Source organism: Ips typographus, linkage group LG4, assembly GCF_016097725.1.
Source record: "Ips typographus isolate SLU linkage group LG4, UJ_Ityp_2.0, whole genome shotgun sequence".
In the NCBI taxonomy this organism is placed as follows: Eukaryota; Metazoa; Arthropoda; class Insecta; order Coleoptera; family Curculionidae; genus Ips; species Ips typographus.
The window spans coordinates 2,894,940-2,918,551 of NC_138425.1; the positions used below are offsets into that span (position 1 = coordinate 2,894,940).

Below are 23,612 nucleotides of genomic sequence, written 5' to 3' on the forward strand. Positions count from 1 at the left end.
TTATTATTATTACTTATTTTAAAAATAATCCTCATTAACTAGATGTAAGATGTAACATTTGATAAATAGCAGCTGGCATCGCAAAAGGTTACAATTTTTATATTGTAAAGAAACTTCGGCTTTTAATAAACTGAGTTTTATTTATTTTGTTTTAATATCTTTGCGCTATTGCCGGGTGTACTTTTAGAATGTATGGACTGCTGCTCCTTGTGCTTGTATGAATCTTTATCATTGAGCATTTGCATAACAATTTTTGGAAAGTCGTTGCTGCTAAAGCTGATGTTTTTTCATTAAAAATTGGAAAATTAGAGACTTGTCAAATAAAATAATTTAAATAATGCACAATTTGGCAAGCCGGCTCAATCACAGTCCCAGCTCCCAGCTGAGTTAAATCAAAACAAAAATAGTGAGGTTATGTGTGTATGTGTTTAATGGGTTTTTTCTTATTTGCAATTTGTTCACATCAAAAGAAAATTGTGGATTTTCGGCATTTCCGTATTTTCTAGAAGTACAACTGGTTCTCGTCAAAATTTCTAGAGAACCAAAGTTCAAAAATAGTTCTCCTCTCTCTCAGTGTTTGTTTGTAAACATAGGTATAATATTTGAGTAATGTTCAATGTTTTGTGAAAACCTCTACAAACCATCCTTTACAGTAGTCTAACAAAATTTTTTTTAATTACCAGTACTTTGATTGACATAATCTAGAATTTCATAAAATCCAAGAAGTGAAGATGGCTGCATTACTTAAAAAAAGAGCTCTGGCTGAATACAGTCAGACAGTAGTACAGGTGAGTTTTCTCCATTGTTATAACGTTAATACAGTGTTTTTTACTTAATTTTTTATTATTTAGATTCAAGAACCTACTCAAGTGCCTATTAAAAAACTTAAATTAACCAAAAAGCCATTGACGGGAATTACTAACTCATTAACAACAGTTGTCAGTGGGTTAGAGGAGTGTACTACGAGTAATGAAGTAGTGAAACTTTTGCTGAGTATATCTGACAAGTTTGAAGTTGATCCTGGAGATGTATCAGAAGTAGTCAGAAAATTAAGGTAAGAATATAGTATTGGGTTTGACTGTGTTTTTCAATATTTATGGTTGGTTTTACAATTGGGCCTGTGCATAAAATGCTAAGTTACTTGACTAATACCTGTTTTTCCCTCATTTTACCATGTTCATAACCTTAAAAATAAGAAAATCACCAAGTCTAAACTAAACTTACAATAGGCTCACAAGCTCTCAATACAATTGGTGTTTTAAGATAAGAGATACACAATACACCCTCTGGTGATCAGTTTTAAAAACACTTTCCGGCATTCTAGCTGTCTTAGCTCTGTTAACTTTTTTGAAAAATTAAAAATTTTAAAGTGCTTTTTTTGTACTCATTTTACCTAATGTAAGGTCCTTTGGTATAAATATGCCCTTAGCAAAATAAAAGTTTGCCAAAATTGCACTTTTTGCAAAAATAGCATTTTTTTTTCTTTTGAATGATTGTAACTTTTTTATTTCAACTCTTATAGATTTCAGTAAAACTCCATTAGAAAGAGGATAAAAAATACTACAAAATGAGTCAAAACAATTGTGAGAATGTCAAAAACATTCTAAAAACCAACCATTATTGACAAATATGTTAGAACAAATGCAATTTTAGTGGTATTTTGATAAAAATGCTATCTGGTAGTTTCAAAAATGAGAAAATATTTATTGTTACATGAATTTAAAACTTTTTATCAAATAATAACGAAATAAGTCCAAAAATCTCTCCTTTATCCAAACTTGGCGTACTAATTGCGCAACTTTTTCTAGTTTAGGATAAAAAGAACACATTGTGAATAGCATTGTCCTCCCAACCAGGGTTGTCCTTTTCGGGGCCTCTGTATAATTTTGCAATATTACCGTGTAGTATTATTCAGTAATAATTCTTATAATTTGTATGTTTAGTGACCATTTCAAAAATGAAGCTGAATCAGCTGCTAGAGTAAAGATTTTAATGTTGCTGTGTGAAATCGGCGAGGAATATCCTTTAGAAGGCGTCAGCATTATTGACGAAATTATTATTTTAATAAAAAATGACCGATCTCATAAAGTACTGTCACAAGGGATGAAGACAATATTAAAACTGGGTCAATTAGTTAATGACAGCGTAACTGGATTTCATCAAAAGTTAGTCGAGTTAGCCAAGTATTACTTAAAGGTACGTAGGAAAAAGAGTTTTTTCAGGTTAACATTTCAAAATAATGTAAACTTTTAAGGATGCAAATCATGCAGTTAAATGTAGATGCCTTGAAATTATTGGGACCCATGCCCCAATATGCAAAGGGAAAGAGGCTGACGATTTATTTCATCTTATAAGTTGCTACTTTAATAATGAGGATGCCAGAGTTAGAAGTCAGGCATTTAGCACGGTCATTTTGTTGTATGAACGTGGTTTTAAAGTAAATCCTAATATCTATGTTTATGTATCTTCGGCGCTTAAAGATGATTATGAGATTGTAAGGAGGGTAGCTCTAAAATTGATTTGGATTTTAGGAAACGCTTATCCAGAAAAGTATGTAGATGTGTGTTAATAGATTTTTTTAGTTGAATTAACGACATGGATTATTCTTTTAGTGAAATTGTAGTTTCCGGAAGTGTACACGAAATTCGCTTGATTGATGATGCTTTTGGAAAAATTTGTAATGGTGTAACCGATTTGTCAATGCAAGTACGCACCTTAGCAGCAAAACTACTAGGGGGCATGAAACTTGTTAGTCCTAAGTTTTTGAACCAGACGCTTGACAAGAAGTTGATGTCAAACATGAGAAGAAAGGTAAGTACCGTGATTGTTATGTTTTTATTTATAGTATTAGACTTAAAAAGTATTGCAAATTCGAAAAATGATATTTTACAAAGTGTTAAGTGGTCATAAGTTAATTCTAAAAAAACTAATGGAATGAGGTATTTTCTATTTTTTGTATGTCCGAATAAATATTTTTGCCCGGATTATTGCTATTCTTTACAACAAAGCCCTTTCGGCTTTCGCTATATAAGCTTGAGAGTGCTAAATACCGACGCTTAGTGATTTCAATTAAAGAGATATGTATATGTATTAGGAAAGTATGGTTTTTTGAGCTGGAATTTTTCTTACAGGTATGTGGTGCGTGATTTTCGAGGTATAAGATTTACCGTCAGATTCGCGCGTTCAGCTATTTACAAAACCTTTCAGCATTCAAATAAAACGCTCAGCATGCCTTTTATTTGTTAAGAAAGGTTAAATAAATTTATTGTGGTTCTCTAATAAGTTTATATTATTTTCGTTTTGATACAAAAATAAGAGTTGCGTAGGGTCTGATGGTTTGTGTCTGCATGTTATCCAAGATATGGCATGTATTGGTGTAAAAGAAATATTAAATTAGTTTTTTGAGAGCATTAACTGCAGGTTTTTCTAAAATTTTTGAGTATACTATGTTGGACAGACTGCTGTCCTACTTAGGTGCGAATGGCATTTTGGCTGTTTATACTGCTAACCAGAAAAAATGCTAGTTTGTTTGAGGCCAATCAGGTTTGTATTCTTTTTAACACAACACAAGGTCCACGATTTGTGACGAATTTAAAAATAAGCATCTTCCAAACGCTCCAATCTTTTTTTTGCATTATACTGTAATATTTTTTGATGTATGTTAATTTTTTAAGCTGTAATTTACCTGTAAAAATCTATGTCTTTCATATTTTCAATAGAGAACTGCTCATGAAATGGCATGGGAAAACGTAACTAGTGGCGAATGGGCCAGTGGCAAAAAATGGGCCGACGACGCCCCTAAAGAACTGTTAGATGCTGACAGCATAAGTTTGATGAGTAGCGGGGCATGTGGAGCTTTTGTGCACGGTCTGGAAGACGAGTTTCTCGAAGTCCGTTCAGCCGCAGTTGAATCTTTATGTCAACTATCCATAAGCAATAATCATTTTGCAAACATGGCCCTCGATTTTATGGTCGACATGTTTAACGATGAAATTGAAGACGTTCGACTGAAAGCCATTGACAGTTTAAGGCTGATTTCGGAGCACATTATTTTGCGAGACGACCAACTAGAAACTATTCTTGGTGCTCTAGAAGATTTTTCACAAGAGGTTCGGGAAGGATTGCATAGAATGCTGGCTGCTTGTAGAATGTCAACCACTGCCGGTTTAAAATTGGCAGTGGATAAACTATTAGACAACTTGAAGAGGTATCCTCAGGATAAGCGTTCTACTTATCGATGTCTTCAGAGTATTGGCGGTAAGCATGCAGAGTTGGTGGTGCCGTTGGTTCCGTACTTTTTAAGTATACACCCGTTTTGTGATATGGCAGAGCCGGATGTTGAAAATCCACCTTGTATCCTTTTCATAATGTTATAGCTTAAGTTTTGTATACCTTCTTGTTGTTTTTTTAAGTATTACAAAAGGTCGATGGTTTTTGGTTTAATGATAAGTTAGGCCGGGCTTACCCAACTTCTTTATTATTATTATTCTTATTTTTTAATCCTTAAGGAGTTGAAGCTCGGTTATTTAATCGGAATATCACAAAAAAGTGTTTTCAGAAGGTGGCATTGATTTTTCAAAATAATCAATAAAAAACTGTTAAAAAATAAAATAGAAATTTGACATTTTCGAACTACTTTACTGTAGTATTCAGGATGAAAAAGAAGCTCCAATTATCTTTTTACTTTAATTAATTGTGAATATGAAGCAATCCTTAATTATGATTATAGATATTTGCCATTTAATTTTAATATTAAATGCAGCCAAACACACATCTACAATCATTCCTCTTTTGGAGTCACACACATTGAGGCACTATGCATATCTGAGAGATACAATGCCACAGTTTGTGCCAATTCTAAGTCTTTCTGATTCACACATTAATGCTACTCCTGGATCGTTTTCCGTGCCTGAAAGTTTAGCATATTTAAATAACGTTATTTCCAACTTAGATATGGCTGAAAGTATGACCAGGTGAAAAATCCGGTGTTTTTTATTAACCTTATCCACATGTATGGTACTGTTTTAGATCACACAACATGTCTTTTCTTCAAACCGCAATGGATCAACTAAGCCGATTAAGTGATATGGATTTTACGGTTTCTGGAACTGCTCAATTTACTTCCTTGTATATTGGAGCACAGCTTCAGATACTGCAAATACTTGATAGAGGTTACTGGGTTGGTTTTTATAGTCATCGTAATATTATTATTTCTTAAAAGTTAATATTCTTTCAGGTTAATCCAGCTTCTTTAGCCACACAGCAGCAAAACACTTTAAAAATAAATATCCAAATTCTCTTAGAACACTGTTTGAAATTGCAGTTTTTCTTTGTAGGACTCAGCCCTGCTGAGCAATGTGCCGTTAAACAGTTTCGATTAAGAGCCTTGGCTCTCAATTTAGTTTATATTGTTAAAGGTCAGGGTTTCTGAGTGGCATAAATGAGCAAACGTGATGTAAACTTAATTTCAGGAAGTAATTCTTCAGCTTTAGCCCCTTGTCATCATTTTCTAACCGCTGTAGAAGACATGCAAAGAGACCTGCAGCAAAGCAGCATTCAACCGGATAGTTTTACAGCTATGGTTTTTAAGGAATTATCTTTATTGGAAGAACCCAAACCAGGTGCAGTTGCAAGAATTTTAATTCCGATTTTGCTCGAATCTAAAATAGGCAGTATACCGCGTCCGAATGTTAATGTAAAAGTATCAATACATTTTTTATGTAATAACCTTTATAAGATAGTGTTTTAGATACGGATGAGTTCAGCTACAATCATAGATCCGACGGGACAAAGTGACACGTCACTTAAGTTTACAGCAGGACTAATTATGTCAGTTCCGTTTGAGGCTGAACTAAAATATCTGATTGACCCAAGCAGAGTGAGGTTGAAGGTAAAATATCCAGACCAAAGGACTCAAGTTGTTCTGCCAAGGCCTCAACATTTGAAGCCTCTTTATTACGATTCATCTAATGCAGGTAATATTAGTGTAGTAACTTGTAGCCGTTTTAAAATCTCAAGTATGAGAAGATTCGAAAAAAAACACTGTGACGTTTCTCAGATTATTGTAACAAAATTAGATTAATCAAAAATTCGGTTCTCGGGAATACACTCTTGCCATCTCTTCAATTAGAAATAAAATTTTTATTGGACAATAAAATTAAAAATATAAGTATCATTATTTAATTGCCACTTTTGTCGTTCTACAGTATACTAAGGCTTTTAACTTAATAATAGATTGTTGAATTAATTCTAACTGAACTAAAATTTTAACAAACAATAATTGTTGCACATCAGCTCAAATATTTGTGGTAGCATTTTCTTGCACATTTTTGTTATATTTTTACATTTTAATTAAATAGAATTAACTTGACTATTTTAATTGCCAGAATCTACGATTGGACATAACATAAGACTGCTGAGTTCAGTATTAGTGTCTCACCAAGTTTGGTCCGAAGCTTGTACCGTGGAAATAAACGTTGCTCTTTGCGTCCCTGAAGCGGACATTGGAAGAAGAAAGTCTAACCTGGAATCCAATCCATCGCTGATTGACTTATGTGCTCCTGTGAAAATAAGTATTGCACCTAAACCTATTAAAAAGACTTTGTAACTCTGAGTCTCATATTTTTTTAACCTTGTTGTGTTATAACTATTTAGAAATTACACTATACAAGGTGTCCCACGAGGTAAGGGACAAAAATTCACTACATGTTCTTTAGGTGAATTCGAGGCGAAAATGTCCTATAAACATGGGTGCGCAAATGCTTCCTTGCCAAGATATAATTTTTTAAAATTTAATAGTGTTATTGTGCCGGAATCTATAATAATTCTGAAATAATAATTTTATCTAACAAAAAAATTACAACTACTGTGAAAAAACCTGTTTACGATAATTGTTCAATTATCCAATTTATAGAATTACGTCAAATGATCTACTTTTCCGAGTCATCTTTTAAGATTCAAATGTCAAAACATAAAAAATGCCTTGTTGTTTTAATTTTCACGTCAATTATTATCCACTTTCAAAGAAAAAAATCTGAAAATGTGGTCAAATTATCAAGTCAATTTTCTAGCTTGAAACAAGAAAGTGTGAAAATGTTCTATTTGGTTAAATTATAAAGAAAATTTTCAGTTCTGAAATATAAAATAGGTCAAAGTTTGCTATAATTGCATGCCTTCAATTATAAGAATGAATTAAAAAAATAAGAAAATAGGTATAGTTTATGCGTAGTTGGGATAGAAAATCATTAATTCTTAATTATTTCAAAATCAATATTTTTTTAAATAAGTAACAAATACAAACACCCTAATTTTGAACAGGGAAGAAGACAAATTTATAAAAATAGGTATGTTTCATTTGAAAAACCTGCCTTTTTACCCTTTTTAGAAGGGACTTTTTGAGGCCAATTTTTGATGACCACCACAAACAAAAACCTAAAAAAAAGTTTGAAATGTGAAGTTTTGTCCTCGAATTTTAAACCAAAAAAAAGTAATAAAATAGAGTAGCTAAAAAATACATTTTTGTTTGGTGAAATTAACACAATGACTTATTTTTGTTTATATTCTTTTGCAGCATATTCTAAATATTTCCCTTTTAAAAATTCTGTTGACTCTGTGGAAAATGTTTTGAATAGTAAAATTGTTTGACGAAATTATTAGATTAGTAGTACTTCGACTCTGATATTTGTCCTCCAACAGAGACCAGCATCCATCCAAAATTCTGATTACGATCTTATGTGACACTTACTGATGTCACGTGACGTTGTATTCTACTTTCTTAATGCAAGCATGTGATAAAGCCATATTTCTTTGAGGTTATATCATTTAAATTTTGGCGGTCTTTATTCTTTGGTTTTGAGGTTAGAAAATAATAAATAAATGTTGAAAATTGTAAGGAAAATTAAAATTATTTACATTTCTTTTCTAATGGATATAGACATTGATATAGACCTAGACCAATTAGATCATGATGATGTTGCTTTCGAAGGTAGTGAGGGTGTAAGTTACCAGCTAATTCAGAAATCAATTATGTAAAAATACTTTAAAGGTAACTAAAATCAACAGGAGGAACTATCATTGGAAGGAGTTATACAGCTTATGGAAGAATCCTGGCAGAACGAAAAGTTTGCTCCCGAACTTTTGCCATACCGAACTGAAATTGTTGAAATCCTGTTAGGTCAAATAAATTACATGGGAAATAAGCTGGAAGAAATAGATAGCACTGATGTTAAAAAAGATATTCATCAAATGGAACTAGATAGGTTAGTGATTGGATAGGTTAGTAATTTAAATCACCTTTCCATATTTTGTTTGTCTTAGGTTGAAATTTCTTGTAACAAGTTATTTACGACTCAGATTAGAGAAAATTGAGACATTCTCCGCATTCATTTTGCAACAAGAAAAACAAAGAATAGATAAAAATGAGGATCCATATTTAAGTCCAAGTGAAATGGAGTATGCACAAGATTATGAGGAAAGTTAGTAATTTAGCCTTATGATAAACTTGCTAAACAACTAAATTTTAATTTCTCTCAGATTTAAAAAAACATTTTGAATCAGTGATGAGCTTTTGTCCAGGTGCCTCAGATCAACAGGCTCAAATAGTTACTCCTAATATTCATAGTATGGTATTTGTTAAGTCAAAAAAAGATATTGAAGGTGTAGCTCTAGATGATGGCAGTGGAGAAAATAATGATTTAATTGATTTTGCTAAGGGATCACAGGTTTTGGTAAGTTATAACAGTGTAGCAAAACTGGTTAAAGATGGTGATGTTTATCTTTGCTAAAATTTACTGTTAGTAGTGTCAATTTTTTTAATGAAAATGTATATGGGATAGTCAATACAATGGCAGAGTTATTTTTTGTTTTTTTGGAAGGTTACAAAAACCACCCTACATTTGTTTCTAAATTGTAGCTTTATCACATTAGAATGAAATGAAAGCAAAATGCAGGATTACTAAAGGATACTAAATCGAGGATGGGGAATTCAGTGGTGACATTCATTTTTGCGTAACTCTCCCCCAAACCCAGATTTTTACGGAAAGTTAAGTTTCTCGAACCGAGTAACATATACGGACAAACTGACTGCAGAAATGGATTCCTTGACCCCGAATTAGTTGAAAACGAGTACCATCAACCCTAACCTAGATCAATCCAAAATGGCGGCCATTTTGATTTTTTCCTTATAATGTAATTTCCGGCGTAGGTTTGATCGAATTTTTGGACGTGAACGAGGATAACGACAGTTTTATCATTAAATTTTTTTGAAAAATTTGACTTAAAGCTTTCCAAAAATATCCCCCCTCGAGTTGATTGATAACGTCGTTTGGCTGCTAGAGGGCGTCAAAGTTCCTTCACCATAAAATAACATATTTTGTGACACTCGTTGCTTTGACCCTAAATTACTCCCTTATTTGACAAGTTACGTCAAAATGTCATAGAAAACAAGAAATAGAGCAGATTTCAGGCTTTCCAAAACTATCCCCCCATGATTCGATTGATTGCACCGTTTGGCCGCTAGAAGGCGTCAAAGTTCTTTCACCATGAAATCACATATTTTTTGACACACGTTGTTTTGAGTCTAAATTGCTCCCTTACTTGACAAGATACGTCAAAATATTATAGAAAACAAAAGATGAGAGCCATTTTTAGTTGCCAGAAGCCTCTGAAACCTTCTTTAAGCTTGTTTTAAGGTTCTTTGGTATTAATATGCCCTTTGCTGTGCATTGGAACCTTCGTGGAGTAAAATAAAAAAATGCCAAAATTGCACTTTTTGCAAAAATGGCATTTTTTCAATTTTTAAAATGATTGTAACTTTTTTATTTGAACTCTTATAAATTTCATTTAAGCGCCATTAGGATAAAAAATACTACAAAATGAGCCAAAACTGGCCTCTCTAGCTCTTCATGTTACCGAGATATTGAATTTCAAAAAGTACCTAAAAAACCTCTCTAGTACCCCCCCATTCTTTCAATTTTTTTGAAAAGTGAAAAATTTTAAAGTGATTTTTTTGTGCTTATTTCACCTAATTTAAGGTTCTTTTGTATAAATATGCCCTTTGCTGTGCATTGGAACCCTTATAGAGCAAAATAAAAATTTTGACAAAAATTGAATTTTTTTGAAAAATCGTAGCTCTTTTATTTAAATTCGCAGGAAATTCGAAAAAGCATAAAAAATACTACAAAATGGATTAAAAATGGCCTCTGTAGCTCCTCATGTTACCGAGATATTGAATTTCAAAGGCTGAAATGATGACGTAACCGCGACGGGAAAAAAATGGACCATACGTCTAAATATCATAGAAAACAAAAAATATCCCCACATGAGTTGATTGATAACACCGTTTGGCCGATCTCGAACTAAGTGACAGCTACTGTCATTTTGACATGTCCCCAAATTAGTCGAAAATGAGTATCATCAAGCCTAGTGAAATCGGACTGGTTTTGCCGTTATTAGCTGTCAAAGTGACAGATTAACAATAATGCATCTCAAGCGTTTTTTTATCAAAACAAAACGAGTGAAGGGTGGTTTTTGACTAATTTTGGGGCGCCCAATCCATTGGTGAAATCACTTTTTTGATATCTCCACAAATCGCCAGTGTCTCGAATTGAGTGACAGTTACTGTCATTTTGACAGCTGAAATGGATTCCCCGTCCCCAAATTAGTCGAAAATGAGTAGCGAGTAGATGATAGCGCAAAACAATCGCGCAAACGCGAGAGACCCATGGTGACGTAAAAATCGTCACCGGCCCGAGCCGATACCGGCAAGATTGCGCTTATGGGATTAAGCACTCCTGTACTGTTTACCGTCCTTGAGTCTATGTTATGTTTTGAAATGTGACTTAACAATATGATTAATAAAAATAAGTAGTTTTCACCAATATCATCGAATAATCTAATATAGAAGTGTGTTTACGTTACACTATACTGCAGCTATAAAAGGAATATGTTGAAGAGAAATGGACTTAAATTTGATTTAAAATGGTAGGAACTTCTATTAGCGGGTATGGCAACGCTGTGGTACAAATAGTAATTTATAAGGCATTTACGAAAATTATACTGAGGAAAACGTTCTTCCAGGGTGTACTACAGTGAAACCGTAGTTAAATAAAAGTATTATCAAAGTAAGAGAACTTTATATTAATAAAATGCTTTCATAATAAAACTCGTCATAGAAAATAAAATAGTAGCAAAGATATTCGTAATTGAGAGATAAAACTAATAATCGTTAAGCTGGAATTATAGATAACATAACAACATAAAACAACAAAACCCTTTTACGCCATCAAAGGAAATTAAACCAGTTTGATTGGTTAGACACAAAAGAGTTGTGCTGTGTTATGTTTTATTGTTACAATCTAAAAATCCCGTTTTACAGTTCCGTAATTTTTCTTAAATCTAGATATTCATATAATAGTATCTGATCATTACATAATTTTTTACTTAATAATCAATAGTTAATCAAATTGTATATAGTTTAAAATATTTTAATCTCTAAGGAATAGCTCGTCAATGTGCGTACAGTATTTTTGTCGTTACTTACATACTAATCACTATTTCCAATACATGCATACCCGCTAAAGTTCAGTATATATATAATCATCTGTAAAAATTTCACGGAACGTATTCACTCAATATGTGCTTCAAAAATCACTACGTTTTTATATGTATATTTGAATGAAGAAATGCCTTTTTTGGGTGAGTTTTATCAATTCGGGAAAACTTTCCATTGAAAGTCAAAATTTTGGTAGTGACTTTTTGAAACTCCCTGAATGAGCACTCACACCTAATGTAATGTATTAATGTATAATCTATCACGTTACTGGCTTATTTGTACTAGAGTAAGATTATAATGTGGCCAGTTTAAAATACTTAAAAGTAAAAATATCACATGCTGTTTCACATTAGTTGAAGGAGGTTGTCCCTCTTAGTTTTCTGCTTGTTTTTTTAGGTTAAGTGTATTGCTTCCATTTCACCGATTGCCTCAAATATCGCCAGGTATTTTATTTAACATTTATATGTAAAAACAGTGTGACAACACAAGTTTTAAAAAAATGTACATTTTTCACATAGAACACGGTTGTTGTTAACTTATACATACAATGAACTGCGTCAAATGATGAGAAAACACAGATATAACAAACTTACTAGATAAAGAAATTGGGTGAATTTAGGTTTGGGAAGAATTTGCTGTTTCTCTCATTTTCTATTTTTTAACTTTCCGAGAAAAGCATACGCGTTATAAACAGAAGTTTCAATGTAACAAACTAAATTTACTGCGAAAGAGTTGTTTTAGCTTTGTTATGACTTCGATCTAACTGGTATTGACAACTGGAAGTGTTTTAATCTAAATCAACTTGAAATTCTATGTTTTTTTCTCTATTACAAGATTTAAATTACTCCAGCAGACAATAACAAATAATTGGAACTCTCTGTATGTACAGCGTCCCCAATTTCATGGGGAGTTACAATATCGGTTAGATTAAAGAAATTTGGAGTTCAATGCAGTTTCAAGGTTTCAAAAATTATTCCGAAAAAATAGGAGTTCTGATTGTTGGAACAATACAAAATACAAAATAATTGAAATTTGCCGCCACTATTAAGATGGCTAGTAGATTCTTATTTTTATGAAATTCGGTTTTGCTAGTTCATACTAAAACTAAAAGCAATTAAGTATAGTGCAAACAACAAACTATGTTCTCAAATTTAGTAACAAACCTTTAGTTCGTTTTAAGCAAATCATTAGTTAATAGATTAGCTATTCTTACAAAAAGTTGATGATGGTTGCCCTAAAACGCCGGGATGTAAAAGACCAGAAGTTTTTCCAAAATTCCGTATTTTTTCGGATATCTCCGGAAGTAATGGGAGTTTTTTAGATCCTAAAACTAGTTACGCAACATTGCTCCAATTCAACCGACCTTGTAACTCATGTCATTGCTGAGATTATACATACAAAGTTTTTTTCTCTTAAAATGAATCGCGAAATAATTGCTCTCTTATAATAGCACACACACCCTGTATGTGCAAACCTGATTTCCGATTAAAGTTTCTCCATCATTTAAAACACAAACAAGGTTTCTCAGATCACATGAAATCTTATACTTGTTAAGCTTGCTAATAATACGAAACACGATTCAAATTAAGTTCTAGTCAAAATGTATACAGTGCACAATCAATCAATTGACGCAGTTCATCCTGAACAAGAAAAATAAACACAAAGGAAGACAGAGTACAGTAAAATGGCCTATACAAATATTCGGCATAAAAAATATAAAAGAGAAATGCTCCACAGCCCTCTGATAAATATTGAATTATAGCATCTGACTGTGTGTATGTTTAGAATATATGTACATAAATTATGAAGAGCATGAACACACCCTGTAAAATTAATACTGAACAAACCGCACCGTGAATGATTTAAAACAATTTACATGCATAAAGTCTACTCAAGTTGTGTGCAGATCGCAAAGTCCTGAGTTAGGTCACCTGGTAGGTTTGGTACAATTGCTATTTTTATTTTTTATCTGGTGATTCCTTTCCCCTTATTTTTGATCCTAATTTGCTTAACAATCCACTGCCTGGTGCTTGCTCATATTTCTGTTGAAAGTAATAGTGATATATAAAGTGAATATTTGGTGCAAAATTTAGAAATTGCTTACCGCAACAGTATTAGTGTGCACTTTTATTGTAAGTGGCAGTCTAGGCGGACTGGAGTCTCGCTGATTTGGATTTTCCAAACATTGTCCCAATCTAAAAGAAGAAACAAATTAATGTAGTTACTCAGTACTATCACGTAACTTGTCGAAGACATTCTTATAAAACTTTGACATTTTTGACTATTTCTCAAAACAAATGAGTTTATGAACTCCATGGTCGACTTAACATGTATAATAGCAAGTTCACCGCTGTAATACTAATATGTTACTTACATGCATCGAAAGTTTTTACCCAAGTTCAGCCTGTAGAATTCTATCAGAGAATGTACATTGTAAAAGGCCTGGTCCATGTCCGTTGTCACAACATGTACTCTGCCATGTGTATATGGATCGGTATACTGGGCAACTTTAATTTGCACGTGACGCACTCTTCCCGCACAGAAGTAGTCGATGGACATAGTGCCTTTTCTGCTCTCACTATCTCTCAGCAGCCATTCTCTGTAAAATACAAAGTTTATTAGACGTGTTCTAAAAATTAATAAATTTGATGCAAAACTGCCAAATTGTTCGACCGAGACACGAAAAATAAGGATAGGAAATCTATAAAAATTTATTAACCTTAATTTATTATGGGAATACTGATTTCAAATCAGTAAAACTAGAACAAACATTAATATTGTAGAATCAGCCACATTAAGCCAGTTTGCACATCGTTTCAATGTTCAACACACACGTAGAAGTTGACTTCGCTCAATGTTCTCTCTCAAAGATGCTTAGACGTGAATCAACTCAGAAGATCTAGTAAATAAAGCACTTGATGAGCAGGACATAGGCATTCAAATTAACGGTGTAACAGTAAATAATCTGAGATACGCGGACGAAACAGTTATTTTAGCTAGAACACATGAATAACTACAGATGCTAATTAATAGAATAGTCGCAGTTAGTGAAGAATATGGATTATCCACTGAACATAAACAAAACAAAATATGTGCTGATAACCAAAACACCCCAAGAGAGAGACAGAAGTAGGAAATATGTAAAGAATCTTCTTCTTCTTCCGCTGCGTGTCCATTATTGGATGTTTGCGATCACATTTGTCCACTTTTCCTTATTACGTATGGTATGCATTACTTGCATTGTCCTCAGTCCTGCCAACTGCTTAACGTTGCGGAGCAATGACATTTTTTTCTGGCGATTCCTCTCTTTCCCTCAATTATCAATTGCAGGAATTGGTACCTCGTTGCGTATTACGTGGCCCAGGTATGCTGTTTTTCGACGTTTAATGGTGTCTAACAGTTCGCGGTCTTTTGATTATTCTCAAGACCTCATGGTTGGTTCTTCATGCAGTCCATGGAATCCTCAGCACATAGACCCACATCTCGAATGCTTCCAGCTTGTTCACAGTGCTCACCTTTAGTGTCCATCCCTCCATGCCATAAAGCAACACTGTCCAGACAAATCTAATTCTCAAGCCAAGATCGAAATCAGTATTGGTGAGCACTTTTTTTGAATTTCATGAACACACTGCGGGCATTTTCAATCCGGCATCTGATTTCTGTGTCTGATTCCCAGTTTCCACACAGCTACGTTCCTAGCTATTTAAATTTATTTACTCGCTCTATTGGTTGATTCTCATATGTTAGGCTTGAGTTTTGAAATTCTTGTGGCTTTCGAGTAATTATCATGAATTTAGTCTTCTTGGTGTTGATATTGAGGCCCATGTTCTTACTGCATTGCCCGACAGTCCCAAGCATATCCCGCAAATCCTCCATGTTATCTGCAATTAGAACTGTGTCGTCCGCATAACGAATATTGTTGACCCATACACCATTCACCTTAACGCCCACGTTGCGTTCTTCTACGACTTGAAGAGATATTGAAGGTATGAAGAGTTATGAAAAAGAAAACTGGAGCAAGGCAGAAGGATTTAGAGGAGCTTGCGGAATAAAATGGGTGGAATAAGGTGTGCGAAACGCTATGCCAAGAGGGAATTAAAAATTCACGCTCACTTAGGCATAGTTTAGCAAACGAGAGCATTGCGAAGCGAGTCATATCCGCACCCTTGGGTAAATGGTCGCATCGCGTTGAGTCTGGATTTGCATTTTAAAGTAGTACATTGTTCAACCAGCATAAAACACAAGCAATTCTTCGTTGAAAACAAATTTTTACCCGACTATTTATACAAAGAGTCGAGAGACAAGGCTTCTCTTGCTTTCAATAGAATCGGCAAGTCAATTTAAGTGCCTCGTCCAAGTGAGCGGATATTCACTAAATTACATGTCCTTTTTCTTCGGCGTCAAAAAACCAATGAAAGGATGATAAGATACCGAATAAATGTGTGGGAAGTGTAGGAAAAGAGGATGTTAAAATTATTCTACAAGGAATAGGTGTTTGGAATGTTTCTTACGGTAAAAAGCAGTTTAGATTCAGGAGATCAAGAAATTATCTAAATTTAATTAGTAGAATCAATGAGTACAAGGGGAGAGGATGACACCTAATTGTGGTAGCGCTGGACCTGAAAAAATACGTAGTATAAGGGAGAGCACGACTTTCTAAATGATAGGCTGGTAATGAGTGGATAGTTTGAAAAGACGATAAGAAAAGGGTGTCCACAATGGTGTATGAACAAATGCAAGAAGAGGCATGCATGGGCAGGCATTCGCCGACAATCAGTTACTACTGATCGCAGAAGTGTCTGTAAAACAGGTTGAAAAAATTGAAGAATTTTTAGGTCTGAGAAATATGTAGGGAATAGGAGAGAAAGGAAAGGATGTACTCCAACGAGTTAAAGACTAAGACGATGGTGATGATTGAATCCCTCAATTCAATTGAAGGGTCTCTAGTTTCAGCGCATAAAAAATGATTGATATATATAGGCAGTTTGAACCTTATCAATACAGTTTTTGTAACTATCACCGGAACCGTTTGTCGCACTGAGAGCAACTTTTGCAGGAATAGTGAGAATTATCTTTACAGTTTGTGACACCAATTCAGGAACACCCGCATAACAACTTTTCGTAACAAAACATTTAATATGAGATATACCGTGCAAAGTGACTTAATTGCATAATAAGTCTCTGCAGTTATGTACCATACTGTATATCTCACAATGAACTTTTAATATAAATTAGTGACTTACCCTTCCTTCTTATGTTTTCCCAGTACAGCATATGCAGAGTCTCTAGTAAGAGTTTTATGGTAATATTTTTGTGTCAAATGGGCGCCTTGTTTGAAGATTTGTGGATCATCTTCCAAGACTGCTGTTAACCTATGTCATAAAACAACTCTAGAAAATACAAAAAACATGCAACCGTCAAAACGTTACCGTGGGTCATGTCTAGCTGCTCTTTTTACTTCTGCGATCTCTCGTTCTCCCTGAATAATCCTACCAACTCCAGTTTCAAAGTCCATAGCCAGAAAGTCCTAAAAAAAAACGAAACACTCAGTATTTTGTTAATTGAAATCCAAATAATGTGATTTTAAATTTAATGTTCATTAACCATCAGTTTTAATTAGTTTGTGGATTATTGTTTTCTATGATGGATGTTTGCCTCACCAGCCTCAGTAGAGGGACGTAAATCTTCTATGGGAAAATGGCAACAAAAAGCGAGGATAATATTATTCTTTGTGCACTGTTCATTATGATATTATTCCTGCAGATCAAGCTATTAATCCCTCTCCTCAATATGGCTCTCATTTAAGTTCTGTCAACAAGCCTTTAGTGCATTAAGTAGTCGTGGACATTAGTATATTACTCAAAATTATGGTTTGAAATGTCGTAAAAATACCGTCTTGTACAACTCACTCTCAAAGGAAAAATACTAGGAAAGAGAGGTGTTGGTAGGAGGCAGATGTTGTGGCTGAGAAACATGAGCCAATGGACAGGGGTTTGTGAAGCTAATGAGCATTTCCCGCTGGCTGGTAAGAGGATAGAGAAGCTGTTGAAGAAATGTGTTTTTGACTTTGACGTATTTTAGACATATTCTAACCTGAAGAGGGTGAAAGATTCATGAAAAAGTTCAGCTATAAAATAATTATTTGCAAAAATTAAAAATAGTAAACAATGGATGAAGAAGACATTCATAGGCTTTCTTGATAGTAGACCGTGCTTCATCGAAACAGAATGCACATTATCCGTCTATTAAAAATACATGAGCCTATATAGGGTGTCCCACGACAAAGGCTAAATAAGCCATCACTTGTAAGTAACAATTTTGAAAAGAACCAGGGTCGTATCAACAGAAATTAATAATTAAATAACGAGGAAATATATATCATCATATTAAATAGGCCATATCAACTTCTTCGGTCTCTTTTATGCTTGACGAGATTGCCAGTTGCAGGCCTCCGCCTCCGCCGGATGCTTTTATGCACGTCTTACATTGTAAGTGATTGATCGTAAATGAAAAGTAAACGCATTAAGCGGATATCTATTACAAGATCAGTCTACATTATGTTAACCAACAGGAGAATATTACCGGCGATAAATAAGCTCCAAAGAGATAACGTGATCGTTTTCCACACGACAGGAAACGCCTTTATTGTATAAAAGATAAAATACTTTATTTTTATATCATGAGATCTGATTTAAGTTAAACAATATGAAATACACTTGGGGCAAAACACAGCTTTTATACTGGCGATGTGGCGAGTGGCGATACTTAAAAGTTCACTTTTTCGCACGCATTTTTGTTTAGTTTAGAGAGCTCTTCCTTTCCGTCCCTCTCGCTCTAGTTATCAATGAATGTGCGTCAAACTGGTCCGATCAATAAAATATTTTGGCTCTTAAGTAAAAATATCACGTTTACGCTCTAAGGGAGGGGTTTAAAAATTTCGTCTATTGACACCCAGCATCAAAATCATTGGTGAGAACCAAATTTAAAACCAATCATAGTTCGAATGATTCTTATGTATCAGATGCTAGTTATGCATCCTGCTGAAATTGCATCCAAAAACACGGAAGTATACAGAAATCTATAAGACGAATTACTGAGAAAAGGAAAATTTCAGTGAAGAAGATCTGTTGGAAGACGTCAGAACTCCTGGTTGAAAGGCCTTGGAAGATGGTTCAGATGTATTTTGACTGAGATATTTAGAGCTGCTGTGTTCAAGATAATATTGGCCATATAGATCACGTCAACCTTTGTGAGGAGAGGGCGTGATAAGAAGAAAAAGTATCGGCAATTATGTTTATTAATCCGTTACTTTCTAGCTATTGAAAATGTCAACTAAATTATCCTTCTGATATCTAAATTGACATGTTTTTTAGAACCTTTATACCTCAAAATGATTGTCTAAAATCTTCTGAAAAATGAATGCACTGCACGAATAAAGCTGTGTAATTAGTTTCGAAATTTACAGCAACGGTTTAATTAATTTTAAATGCATTAAGTCTTAAGATGTATAACGAAACCGGGTCTACAACCCACAACATTGTTGATTTTGAGCTTAATTGATAGAAACTTGCCAAGTTTGATAAATAGGTTCTTAATCTTACTATATTAAACATGGTGTATGCGGTAATTGCATGTGCATATCTTATCTTTCATTTACAGGTATTTTAATTAGAAATTGGATAATTTCATTACTGACGACAAATGTAGTTAGAGATTAGGTTAAGTCTGTCGGAAATAGACTGTCTGATGAATTAAATTACTTCAACTGCTTCCTGTTCTGTTTACGTTAAAATTTGAAATATAATTGCTATTTATGTTTGACCTATACATTATGAACAAATAATACCTTGGAAACGGGGTAGAGTATAGTGTTCATAACAACCTGAGAGCATTATAAACGGGCGTTATCATAACGCCCTGAAATCTTTTTTAATATTAGCAATGTAATCTTTTAGCTTCCATGTCATAAAGACTACGTATTTTCGTTACTTTTTGCTGCATTTTCTTTTATATTTTCTAAAATTTCGTCCAAATTTTGCTATTTCCACTGACTGACTATCAAAGTCACATTATTCAGGTAATATAAACACTAAAGAACATGGCGGTAAAGGTATACGGTTTCGTTTTGTTCGTTGGTGATCAAGCTCTATAGCTACTCTAATAAGCCATAATACGGCAAAACGCGGTAAATTGGATTTGCAATGAACAGTACGTAATAACAATAATAATAGATTATAGTATATTCTTCAACGAGTGAATAACATAGGCGAGAAGAAGACTATACTTTCTCAAATCGCCGCAGCAAGCTGATGAAAGCTGCTTTTTTTACTACCAACTGTGCTGAGCTTTATAGAAATGTTACACATGTAGACTGGCATAAACAATATCTTGGCCGTGTGGTTGCTGGTACTTTTGCCAGATTGGCTGTGAGGATAAACTAGGAATAACTTGATTAGCCAATATAGAGCAAGTAGAGTAGCATGTAATTGATACCATGAATCAATTTAAAAAATCACCTGGAATGAGCATATTAGTTGATAGTAGCAAAAAAATATTAGAAGGTCAACATTAGCACGTTGCGTATAATTATTACTTGTTTTGGAGCTATTTAGTGTCAAATTTATCAACATTATCAGGTATTCATTGGCCTCGTAATGATAGTCATCCGCTTAATTATAACATATGTTACTCAGTGTGTCATCCATTAGTTCTCGGGAAAAAGTAAAGTTATTATTCTAAAAATACACTATTCATGGTATGCAAAAAAGTGTCATAAAAAAGCACTTATCTTTACAGCTATTTGCGTTTTAAAAATTGTTATCTTTCAATCATTACGTGCAATTTTACCTTTAGTAGGTATAACTAGCTTTTTCAATATGCTATACAATTGAGCAATAATCTAAAAAATGACAAAAACGTGAATTTTGTCATGTCATGTCAATTTCTTTCTATATCTCATTACAGTTACACACTAAAACAAAACTAAACTAAAACAAAAAGTTCATATGAGTAGATCAAAGGAATCAAAAGGGTGGTCCAGTTTTAAATGTCAATAATTCACCATTCGATAGTCCATCAAAAAATAAGTTGACATACTTTACTTATAGTCTAAAAAATTGAACGCCAGTAAAAATTAGTCCACAAAATCTGGTTTTTGACTATTTTCAGTGTCAAAAATTAATCCTTAGGAAGTCTTCCTTAGGAAGCGGTCTTCAGGAAAATGACATATCGCATGTAAACTTATTTTTTGATAAGCTATTGAATGATGAATTATTATTGATAATTCAAACTGAACCACCCTGTACTAAACGGGAGCTACAACTTTTACAGACCTACAGACTTTGTTCAAGCTTTTGTCAGGTAAAAAGAGAAAAGCGTTTTAAGTGCCAAGCTTGTTCTGACAGCAGAGTGTCATAATTACCACGAATGTCATGTGTAAAGTGTGTGTCTATCACTGGGTTGGAGGGAAAGTACCACGGAGGGAAAGTAAGTGTTTTTTTAACTTTCTACTTAATTATAGTTATTTTAACAAATGAGTAAAGTGTATAAAAGTACAATACTAGTAAGTATTTTCACAGTTACAGCAGGATTGCAGTTCTACGCATTTTACATGCGGAAAGTGTATTTTCCGCACTCGATTGCTGACCGAACTTCCCGCACTTATTAGGCAAATAACTATAAACTTTCAAAGCGACATTGACCCAACTTTATGTTTATGTATTCCGTTGTTGTGGGTAATAAGCATATTGCAGCATTGTCCAGCTGTTTTTTCTATTTGTTACTTTGTCTTTAAAGCCGATCATATACGCCAGGATTGTAAGGTGTTTGCCAGATGACACATGCGTAAGGTCATTGTACAGTGAATCTAGTAAATAATTTATTTGTTTAGTCTGTTGCTTGCTGAAAGACTGCATCGGACGTTTTAATAGACCAGCTTCGGTATACCTATGCAGGTAACTGTAACGTGTCATCATCGGCTTAAGTGTCAAATTATTGATTATTGATCAGACGACTTTCTGGCACTAGAGGAGAACCTTTTCTCTGTTGTTTGAGGGCTGAAAATATCACTTTCACTCCCCCGCGAGTAAAAGTGAAATAAATGCGGAGTCTCTGACACTTTCTTAACAAATTGACAAACATATCCTTGGTAACAACACCTTCTTTTTCACACAGGGACTATTATTATCAACATTATTAATATAGTTCATATTTAACTGCTACTTTTCTCATAAAATATAACATTGCTAAGTAAAAGTAAACTACTTCTTAAACCTTCCAACAAAAGTTGCATTTTCCTCCCTTGTAAGCGTAAATAACTATTTTCTACTCGCGGGCGCAAAGTACGTATTTTGCAAAGTATTATGTCATGATTTTTTACACTGCATCTATTTATTTGCTACGTTATCAAAATATTAGTTCGAATGCATGTCAACAGAGTTCAGTATCTGCTTTACAGCTGTCAATAAATTAAAATTTTTCTTTTGGGAATTTTCTTAAGAAATGCAACAGTATAAAATGACAAACTTAGCGAACAGCGAATAGTTTGAGACACTCTATAAAATGTTAATATACACCAGGTAAATTATGCTGTGTCAAGACACCGTTTTCAATGCGATGATACAGTTATTAAAGATCATTAACAAGGTTAAAAGCCTCGTTAAAATCAGACTACTTTCTTGGATAATATTATCATTTGTAGCAACGAAATCATTGATAACTGTGAAAACGTATTTCCTAGGTAAATTAGCTTTCTTGTCAATTCCATGGTCTTGATTAAACCATTTTCAACACTTAGTTTACTTACTTCACGCAAATAAATGTTACTGGATTCGCTGCCAGAAAACGGATTTTGCAACAGTAATTTGGGTCAAGGTTTGAAACATAATTTCTGATATTTATGATAGGCTATAAAGAATATTCGTGTTGTAGGTATATCAGAATATCTAACCGGTTTTCAACAATCTCAAACTCGACTGCCAAGTGGAGATAAGAAAAATGTGTACATTTTAATGGAACACGTATTACTCACACACTTTGCAACTGATTGCTCTACAATGTAATACATTATTACCGGTATATTAATTTACCATCTGTTGGTCTGTATTTTCCCAGTATTCCATTGTTACAGTGAAAGTATAATTATAGTAATTTAGTTCATTATTATAGTAATATTGAACTAAAGAAAATATATCGACAAGTCTCTCAAGGTACTCTCAGAACAAAAAATCGATACTTTTAACTCATCATACATAAATAATAATTATTGTAGGTTCGACATCCATCTAGTTAATGTATCGTGAGAATATTGAAATTAGCAGTTATTTCCCATTTAAATTTAGACCAAGGAATAGCAATTTAACAAGAAGATACAGTTGAAAAGAGAAAGTGAATTAGAGAGATAGACTTTTCCTACCAAAGTTCAGCCAATCGACTAGGAGTTTCATTGGTTGGTCATTCAGGTTGTTGAAGAACGTTGCCATATCGCAAATCACAGCAAATATTTGTTTTAAAACATCAGTTTAAAGTTAATAATAGTTAATAAGGATATCTTTCAATGATAAAAAGGCAAACTAAACAACTATTATAAGAAAAGAATCAAAGGAATTATGCCGGCTATCCCGTCTTGTTAAATAGCTATTCTTTGTGGGCAGTAAATTATGACAGGTTATGGGCCCAACCACGTAATTGTAATTGTTCCTGGAAGTGTGGAATCTACATATGTTAAAAATGGCTGGATCAGGAGAAAAGTTAAACAGGAGAAAGAAAGGAGAAGAAGTTTATGGAATGTGGAAGGCTTTGGAAGCAGTGCAAAGTAATTTCAAGTCAATTATTTTTGAGGAAAAAGCTATCATCAGTGAAACTAGCTCAAGGTGTCTTGTTCGAAACAATGTTGTGATGTTTGATGAGGAAAGTGTTCGTGAGTTGAAGTCAATGGGTGCTAAATTAGAAGAAACTGACATTGTTTGCCATTTTTTGTTGAGATTACCTCAATCTGATGATCCACTTGTTACTATCCTTGAAACCAAAGCAGGAAACCAAATTTGGCAACTTTAGGAATTTT

General features: G+C 33.7%; 3 protein-coding genes across 3 annotated transcripts in view; 2 read left to right on the plus strand and 1 right to left on the minus strand.

The window, feature by feature from the left end:
• The first annotated feature begins 151 nt into the window (after nt 1-151).
• On the plus strand, nt 152-6,613 carry IntS4 (integrator complex subunit 4). Its single transcript, XM_081977703.1, has 12 exons — nt 152-788; nt 852-1,054; nt 1,944-2,196; nt 2,255-2,550; nt 2,613-2,811; nt 3,720-4,353; nt 4,730-4,973; nt 5,029-5,179; nt 5,237-5,417; nt 5,472-5,695; nt 5,750-5,975; nt 6,387-6,613. Exons 1-12 carry the CDS (start codon nt 732-734, stop codon nt 6,605-6,607), a joined length of 2,889 nt encoding a protein of 962 aa, XP_081833829.1. The 5' UTR covers nt 152-731; the 3' UTR covers nt 6,608-6,613.
• A 1,223-nt stretch (nt 6,614-7,836) lies between these two features.
• On the plus strand, nt 7,837-8,854 carry Sld5 (DNA replication complex GINS protein Sld5). Its single transcript, XM_081977726.1, has 4 exons — nt 7,837-7,995; nt 8,062-8,258; nt 8,317-8,474; nt 8,533-8,854. Exons 1-4 carry the CDS (start codon nt 7,876-7,878, stop codon nt 8,781-8,783), a joined length of 726 nt encoding a protein of 241 aa, XP_081833852.1. The 5' UTR covers nt 7,837-7,875; the 3' UTR covers nt 8,784-8,854.
• A 2,258-nt stretch (nt 8,855-11,112) lies between these two features.
• The window catches only part of LOC145727863 (uncharacterized), a 37,273-nt gene continuing 24,773 nt past the window's right edge, over nt 11,113-23,612 (minus strand). The window contains exons 8-12 of the mRNA XM_081977704.1: nt 16,981-17,078; nt 16,795-16,923; nt 13,926-14,150; nt 13,656-13,746; nt 11,113-13,593 (exon numbers count right to left, since the gene is read on the minus strand). Coding sequence (XP_081833830.1) covers nt 13,510-13,593; nt 13,656-13,746; nt 13,926-14,150; nt 16,795-16,923; nt 16,981-17,078 — 627 coding nt within the window. The 3' untranslated portion in view covers nt 11,113-13,509. The remainder of the gene's footprint in view (nt 13,594-13,655; nt 13,747-13,925; nt 14,151-16,794; nt 16,924-16,980; nt 17,079-23,612) is intronic.